The sequence below is a fragment of the Pimephales promelas genome, chromosome 16 (assembly GCF_988280905.1).
Source record: "Pimephales promelas chromosome 16, fPimPro1.hap1.1, whole genome shotgun sequence".
NCBI lineage: Eukaryota > Metazoa > Chordata > Actinopteri > Cypriniformes > Leuciscidae > Pimephales > Pimephales promelas.
The window spans coordinates 34,844,093-34,853,482 of NC_142784.1; the positions used below are offsets into that span (position 1 = coordinate 34,844,093).

General features: G+C 44.6%; 2 protein-coding genes across 9 annotated transcripts in view; both read right to left on the minus strand.

The window, feature by feature from the left end:
* Positions 1-236: 236 nt before the first annotated feature.
* Positions 237-8,013, minus strand: cep57 (centrosomal protein 57). The gene is made up of 10 exons (XM_089121594.1): positions 7,828-8,013; positions 7,087-7,231; positions 6,416-6,538; positions 5,870-5,991; positions 5,492-5,668; positions 3,529-3,627; positions 3,247-3,315; positions 2,834-3,066; positions 2,214-2,358; positions 237-700 (listed from the first exon to the last, which is right to left on the minus strand). Exons 1-10 carry the CDS (start codon positions 7,864-7,866, stop codon positions 551-553), a joined length of 1,302 nt encoding a protein of 433 aa, XP_088977720.1. The 5' UTR covers positions 7,867-8,013; the 3' UTR covers positions 237-550.
* Positions 8,014-8,618: 605 nt separating this feature from the next.
* ecel1 (endothelin converting enzyme like 1) overlaps positions 8,619-9,390 on the minus strand; it is a 60,010-nt gene continuing 59,238 nt past the window's right edge. For all 8 annotated transcript variants that reach the window (XM_089121595.1, XM_089121600.1, XM_089121599.1 and 5 more), the window contains one exon: positions 8,619-9,390. This exon is cut by the window's right edge and continues 223 nt beyond it. The gene's annotated coding sequence lies outside the window, so the exon portion shown is untranslated.

Sequence of the window (9,390 nt, forward strand, 5' to 3'; positions counted from 1 at the left end):
TTCACAAATATTAATAATGAAAAAAATAGTTACATAAATGAAGAGTTCAGATGCAAAAGCCTCTAAGTGCCATTTGACATTTTCTTCTTTAATAATGATTTTTTATCAAACTTGTATATTTAAGTTCAGTAATTTCACTTAAATAACAATTAATAGGTAATTATCATTGCCATTTAAGTGAAATCACTGAACTTAAATATACAAGCTTGATCAAAATTATCATTCAAATTGCAAATGGCACTTAGAGGCTTTTGCATCTGAACTCTTCAAATGTAAAAAAATCTTTTTTTTAAATTAATATTTTTTGTGCCTTTATGCCAAATTAAATTAAATGGCGTGAAAAAAAAACATGACCCGGGCATGCTTTAGCGGCGACCTTTGACCCGGGCAAGTTTTAGCGGCGACCTTTGACCCGGGCAAGTTTTAGCGGCGACCTTTGACCCGGGCATGTTTTAGCGGCGACCTTTGACCCAGGCATGTTTTAGCGGCGACCTTTGACCCAGGCATGTTTAGAGCCACGGACGTGAGTGTTCTGCTGAACCCGCTGGTGTCAGTGGTCCCAGCGCAGCGAGTTCTGCAGCGAGCGCATGTCCTTCAGCAGACTCAGACTCTGTCTGATCCGCTCGCCGGGTCTCAGCCGCACCGACGCCGATCCTCCACCGGGACTCTGTTTACCACTGCGCTTCCTCAGCCGCTCCATCTGACACACACACAATCGTCTCAACATCAAAACATTTAAGAATAGTTAAGTGTGGTAATGTCTTTCTGAAATGCAGTGGGACTCTTATTTTGAAATGTGTCTAGAAACACCATAAAATAAACATTGAGATCATCAGACTGTAAAACGCGTTTTGACTTTAACACATGAGCGCTGTTATTTACTTCAGGTTAATTATCACATTCGGCCGTATCGTGATTCAGTTTTCCAAGACCCCTCGAAATGATTTTTCAGACTTTCGTTATAACTAGGGTTGAAAAATTGAAGATTAATTCTAATTCTGGAATCGAATACTTTTTATAAAATTAACATTTCGATTCCTCTTATTGATTCCTCAGTGAGCATTTCAACATGACCTCGACTCATGATAACTAAATGATGGATGGGATGATGGATGAGTAGATGGATGGATGGATGGATTGATGGATGGATGATGGGTGGATGATGGTTGGATGGGTGGATGGATGATGGATGGATGGATGGAGGAAGGATGGATGATGGGTGGATGAGTGGATGATGGATGGATGGGTGGATGGATGGATGATGGATGGATGATGGGTGATGGATGAGTAGATGTATGGATGATGGATGGGTGGATGGATGGATGGATGATGGATGGATGATGGATGATGGATGGATGATGGATGGATGGATGGATGGATGGATGGATGGATGGATGGATGGATGGATGGATGGATGGATGGATGGATGGATGGATGATGGATGGATGATGGATGGATGGATGATGGGTGGATGATGGATGGATGGGTGGATGGATGATGGATGGATGATGGATGGATGGATGGATGGATGGATGATGGATGGATGATGGATGGATGGATGATGGGTGGATGATGGATGATGGTTGGATGGGTGGATGGATGGATGGATGGATGATGGATGGATGGATGATGGATGGATGGATGATGGGTGGATGATGGATGGATGGGTGGATGGATGGGTGGATGGATGAGTAGATGGATGGATGGGTGGATGAGTGGATGATGGGTGATGGATGAGTAGATGGATGGATGATGGATGGATGGATGATGGGTGATGGATGATGGATGGATGGATGATGGATGGATGGATGATGGGTGGATGGGTGGATGGATGGATGATGGATGGATGATGGATGGATGGATGATGGATGGATGATGGATGGATGGATGGATGGATGATGGTTGGATGGGTGGATGGATGATGGATGGATGATGGATGGATGGATGATGGATGGATGATGGATGGATGGATGGATGGATGATGGATGGATGGATGATGGATGAGTGGATGATGGGTGATGGATGAGTAGATGGGTGGATGATGGATGGATGGATGGATGGATGGATGATAGATGGATGGGTGGATGGATGGATGATAGATGGATGGATGGATGGGTGGATGGATGATGGATGGATTTAACACCATGTCAGTATGTAAGGCTATTTTCATGTCAAAAATTAAATGACAAAAATAGAAATATTATTGAGTTAACCTGAGCTTGATGGCGCCTGACTTGAGCGATCTGCTCTCCTTTATTCTCCATTCTCTTCACAAGCGTCTCCATCTCTCGCTCCATCTTCTGCCGGAGTCGATCCGAAGCGCAGGACTGGATCTGTGTGCACAACTCCTGCTGCTCGCTGACACACACACACACACACACACACACACGTCGTCATGCTGTTGTCTTCTCATGAGCACAGCCTTCACAGGTCGAGATTAAATGCCCTTTTGATACTTTAATGTCTTTGTTGGAGCGTGACTGATCGTGGTCACCAGCTCGACTCGATTTATTTGTTACTTTTTACTTTTAATTTAGTTATTTGTTCTTTTTATTCCAGTCTTAATCTTATATTTTTTTTGTATTTTATTTCAGTTACCATTTATTTTATTTAAATTTTTAGTTTTAGATATACTTTTAGTTAATAATAATAACACTAGTCCAAAGTTTATTAGTTTTTATTTGTTTGTTTGAACCAAATACGTTTATTCATTTTTAGTTCAACTAAAAGACAATTAAGATTTTTTTAAAATAAATAAATAGTTTTTCTGTTAACATTTATTTTTATTTCAATGTACTATTTGTATTGTTATTTTAATGAGCATAATCCTCACCAGCTCATGAGTCTGAACTCGTCCTGAAGCGTCAGCAGCAGCTCCGACAGCTCTTCCCTACAGGGGGCGGAGCCAGTGGGAGAGGGGGCAGGGCCACTGGAGGAGGAGGTGGGGCCACTGGAGGAGGGGGCGTGTCCCAGCACACGCTCATTACACAGCTGAGGATGATGATGCTTCATAAGATGAAGGACTCGCTGCACGTTCGCTCGCACCGAGTGACTCGAGCTCGTCGACTGAACAGAGACGCGGATCAATCAATCATGACTACCTTACATAACTCAATGAATAAAATAACTTCAATAAATAAAATAACTTCAAACGGTGTCAGAAATTATCATTAAAAACTCATAGTGACACTCACTCACTCACTCTATTAAACTGAAAAGCAAGAGTGTGTGTGTGTGTTTGTTTACCGTCCCGGTCACGAACGGCACGTCTCCCAGACTGAGTCTGTAATGCGGCTGCAGGACGGACGGCTCTCTCTGCAGAAACACACACACACACACACACCAGACCCATTATACATCATCAAACCGCTCTGTAATAACCTTCAGAACATGGATAGGAATAACACTGTAGAGCTGGAGGAAAACACAGCTTTGACTTCACTATAACGTCTCTGATTAGTCAGGATGACAGTGTTGTCTGATGTCAGTGTGTGTGGTAACAGAGATTCTGATCCTGCACTCGTTTACCGTTGAGGAGCTTTTCTTCTGTCTGATCCGGCTCGCTTTATGAGGACGAGGAGAAACAGACTGAATGAGCAAACGATTGACTTCAAGACCCGTCTGTAACTGACAACAGAAAAGAGGACATGATTAACACTCACCGACTCACTCACCGACTCACTCACCCACCGACTCACTCACCGACTCACTCACCGACTCACTCACCCACCGACTCACTCACCGACTCACCCACCGACTCACTCACCCACCGACTCACTCACTCACCGACTCACTCACTCACCGACTCACTCAGCCACCAACTCACTGACTCAGTCACTCACCCACTGACTCACTCACTCACGACTCACTCACTCACCGACTCACTCAGCCACCAACTCACTGACTCAGTCACTCACCCACTGACTCACTCACTCACGACTCACTCACTCACCGACTCACCCACCGACTCACTCACTCACCGACTCACTCAGCCACCAACTCACTGACTCAGTCACTCACCCACTGACTCACTCACTCACGACTCACTCACTCACCGACTCACCCACCGACTCACTCACTCACCGACTCACTCAGCCACCAACTCACTGACTCAGTCACTCACCCACCGACTCACCCACCGACTCACTCACTCACCAACTCACTCACTGACTCACTCACTGATTCACTCACTGACTCACTCACCCACCAACTCACTGACTCAGTCACTCACCCACCGACTCACTCACCGACTTACTCACTCACCGACTCACTCACCCACCGACTCACTCACCGACTCACTCACCGACTCACCCACCGACTCACTCACCGACTCACTCACCGACTCACCCACCGACTCACCCACTCACTCACCGACTCACCCACCGACTCACCCACTCACTCACCGACTCACTCATCCATTCACTCACTCACTCACCCACCGACTCACCCACTCACCGACTCACCCACCGACTCACTCACTCACCGACTCACTCACCCACCAACTCACTGACTCAGTCACTCACCCACCGACTCACTCACCGACTCACTCACCGACTTACTCACTCACCGACTCACTCACCCACCGACTCACTCACCGACTCACTCACCGACTCACCCACCGACTCACTCACCGACTCACTCACCGACTCACCCACCGACTCACCCACTCACTCACCGACTCACCCACCGACTCACCCACTCACTCACCGACTCACTCATCCATTCACTCACTCACTCACCCACCGACTCACCCACTCACCGACTCACCCACCGACTCACTCACTCACCGACTCACTCACCCACCAACTCACTGACTCAGTCACTCACCCACCGACTCACTCACCGACTCACTCACCGACTTACTCACTCACCGACTCACTCACCCACCGACTCACTCACCGACTCACTCACCGACTCACCCACCGACTCACTCACCGACTCACTCACCGACTCACCCACCGACTCACCCACTCACTCACCGACTCACTCATCCATTCACTCACTCACTCACCGACTCACTCATCCATTCACTCACTCACTCACCCACCGACTCACCCACTCACCGACTCACCCACCGACTCACTCACTCACCGACTCACTCACCCACCAACTCACTGACTCAGTCACTCACCCACCGACTCACTCACCGACTCACTCACCGACTTACTCACTCACCGACTCACTCACCCACCGACTCACTCACCGACTCACTCACCGACTCACCCACCGACTCACTCACCGACTCACTCACCGACTCACCCACCGACTCACCCACTCACTCACCGACTCACCCACCGACTCACCCACTCACTCACCGACTCACTCATCCATTCACTCACTCACTCACCCACCGACTCACCCACTCACCGACTCACTCACCGACCATCTCACTCACCGTCTCACTCACCCACCGACTCACTCACCCACCGACTCACTCACTCACCCACCGTCTCACTCACCCACCGACTCACTCACTCACACACACACACACCTGAGCTGCTCGCTCCTGCACCAGTTTCCTCTGATGTTCCTCTTCCTGCAGTTTCCTCTCCAGCGTTCGGATCTTCCTCTCAGTGACTCTCTGAGTCTCCGTCAGTCGGTGATACTCCTGTTCCAGAACATCCAGCTTACACAACTGATCCACAGAACACACACGCTCCAGAGACACCTGACACACACACACAGGAGGATGAATGAGTCTATGTCTACACATCTGCTTAAGTGGGACAGGTGAGTGAGTGAGTCAGTGAGTGTGTGTGTGTGTGTGTGTGTGTGTGTGTGTATGTGTGTGAGTGAGTGTGTGTGTGTGAGTGAGTGTGTGTGTGTGTGTGTGTGAGTGAGTGTGTGTGTGTGTGTGTGTGTGTCTCACCTGTTGTTGCAGCACAGCGGTTCTGTCTGACTCAGTGTGTCGTACACTCTTCCTCATGAGCTCCAACTGTCTCTCCAACCGCGAGCATCGGGTCTCGGCCGCAGACAGCTGAGCGCGCAGGTCTACACACACACACACACACACACACACACACTCTCTATCATCACTGCTCTCCTGAATAATACGGCTCAGACTGGTGTGTGCTTTCAGTCGCATCAGTTTTTACTCGCTAAAACGATATCAAGAGTTCGATAAATGTCCGATAATGTTTATTCGGGGAAAAAGCGGAACGAAACTCATTTGAACGGCGCGCCACACGGCCTATCGAAGCGTGTGAAGTGGAGAACTATAAGGTCATGATGTGTTCTGATAATAAAGAGTAGTTTGAAACCACAACTAACGCTCAACTTTGACTAAGGACCTCAAATCTGCCTTAAAACTGGAAAGAAATAAACATTTGACATTTATCGTGATAATTATCGATATCGACTGATATAAAAAAAATGTTATGATAATTTTTTGGCCATATCGCTCAGCCCTACGCACCGGTGTCAGGTCTCTCCGGGGAGTGTGTGTGTTCTCGTCGCTCCGAGGAGTGTGTGTGTTGTCGTCGCTCCAGCTCCAGGCGACGGATCTTCTCCTGCAGGTTCTTCAGCGCTGAAATAATCTCTGCAAACACACGTACAACACTTCAGACACTCGTACGTCTCGTAAAGATGATTCCTCTTGTATAAATCGATTCGTTTATCAGATGTGAAAGAGTCTGATCGTGAAGCCGTGAGTGTCCAGCAGGAGGAGCTGTTCACCAGGATCATCTCTCAGACATGGGCTTCACTGTCACTGAGATGCATTATAAATCCATATCAATCAACTCATTATGTATGAAATTAGTTAAAAGAAGATTAAAAAGACTATTACTAACTGTGTTTCCATTAAAAGTTGCACAAATCTAGAATATGGAATAAAACGTGTGAATACAGCCGTGTTTCCATCTCTCGTGTTCATGAGAGCGTAATCATCACTATCTGGAGTAAAACATCAGTCATAAGTGTGTGAGTTACTGCAGTCGGCCGTGTGTGTGTGTGTGTGAATCATTCATGAGCGGATTCACACTGTCACTGGATCATCTCTCACTCGCTATACGGGCATCAGTGTATCCGAGCGTGAGCTCTCAGGTGACAGCAAGTGTGTGTGTGTGTGTGTGTGTGTGTGTGTACCTGCCCCGCTGCTCTCAGGAAAGGCTTTCACGGCTCTGCTGCTGTAGGGCAGGAGTGTGTGAGTGTGTGTGTTGATGAAGGGACGTCTCGTGGGATAATCGGCGTAAGAGGGCAGAGACAGGCTGTCAGACATCGCCAACACACACTCATGAAGAGAAACACACACAAGATCATACAGTAAATACACATACAGTGCAAATAAATTATCATACTGATTCAATAATCTGTTTTATTATTACTAGTTAATGCTCAATCAAACAATATGAGAGAGAAGGAAGTGAGCCTGAAAGTGTGTGTGTTTATGGATAATAACTTTACCAAAAGAAAAGAATGAAAAACAGGAAGAAACAGCAATAGAAAGTTCATAATCATCAGCTGCTTTAGTTTAATATGATTTACAGGTAGATTGACTGTAATATCATGATTCTTCTATATATTTATATATGTTTATTTTACACATTATACTTTGTTTATTTCAATACATGTCTTTATCTATATAAATATGGTTATGCTAACTTTAATGTGTGTGAATGTTGAAGAAGCTGTAATGTTGTTTTTACCTTTTTAAAAAAGGCCTTAAAACCCATCTTTTTAGAAAAGCCTTTTCTGGCTAACTGTGCTTTTAGTTCATTTATTTTATCTTTTTTTTTTTAATGTTCCTGTTTTTTATGTTTTTATGTGTAGCACTTTGAGGTCATTAAATTGATGTAAAGTGCGTTACAAAATAAAATATATTATTACCTTTTCTCGCCTCGCGCAGGGCTTCGAGTTCGTGTCCATTAAAATGCGAGTTTAATCTTAGATCATATTTAATTTATTACATTCAAGTTTTATGGGTTTTAGTTCAGTTTGTTGTGAATTTGTTGGTTGTGCAAACAGGAAACCAAACGCAAGCGCGCACAACAGAGGTTGGGAAGTCAGCGATGACAACATCCGGTCTGTAAAATTGTAAATAAAAGTCATGAGACGTTCATAAACGTTATGTGCACTATTTTTGAACTATTTTTAAACTATCACTTTAATCGTGTCTTTTTTCGTAAAATAACTTACGCTGTACAACATCGTTAGTTACTGCACCGGAAGCGACTGTATTTTCATTTTTTTTTTTTCAATCTACAAAAAGTCGACAACAAAAAAATGTAATCTCTAGTATAGTCTTTTAGTAAATGGTGAGGAAAGATTCTTAAATCATAGAAAAAGAAGTCTACATGTTTTACTCTTCCTCTCGGTTCTCGAAAGTAGACTGTAATATTTGTTTTTCTCGAAATCTTTGTCCACTAATCCCCCAGATTGATTTATCGTTGAAAAAGAACTGGATGCAGTTCTTAACAATATTGCTTTAAACAAATCCCGGAATAAATATGTATATATTTGAGCATCTCATTAAAAAGTTCGAGTTTGGCATAAGCACATTTCAGAATATCTCGTATCTTGTGTAACTAAACTATAATTGCGTGTTGTTTAGCGACTGACTGGAAAATAAATAAAAGTCCGTCATCTGTCTCCATAAATGATTACAAGCAGATCCGTCAGTGCTGCACATGATCTTGTTTTATTCCAAACATGGATTATGGGAGAACTCAGCATTTTCCAGTTTTTCTTTCAATAAAGTCTTATTTTTATGAGTGTGTGTGTGAGAGAGAGAGAGAGAGAGAGAGCATGTATGAGAGAGAGAGAGAGCATGTGAGAGAGACAGTGTGTGAGTGTGTATGTGTTTTAAACAGGAAACATGCTTTATTTGACCTGTACATTTTTCTAAACTTTCATATAGTGCATCTGTACAAAGTTAATCGTTTTATCTTTCATGAGCAAAAACTTTATACAAAATTATAGTTCTATGATGATGATGATGATGATGATGATGATGATGGCCCATGGCCCAGTGCATATGCTCATCTGGATTCGACCGATGGGGTTATTTCGAAGTCCAGACCTGATCTGGGAGAAATAAGGAGAACCTCGTCCATCACAGCCACAGGAACACCACATCAGGAACACCAGCTCTCTAAAACCAGTCTGGAGATATCCCACAATGCACTCTTGTGTAGGTGTGAAGATGAAGTGGAGATATCCCACAATGCACTCTGGTGAGGGTCCATAATGCAGCTCAAGAACATTGACAATACCATTTGAATAATCCAACATCTTTTTCTCCTTAAACTCCTCCGACAAAACACGTCATATCAAACATCAACATGCCTATACGATACAGCGCCGCCTCTGTCCTCACACACACACACAGAACGCAAGAACAGCCCATACAAACATGAAGAACACACTCCGCATCAGAATATAAAAATAAAC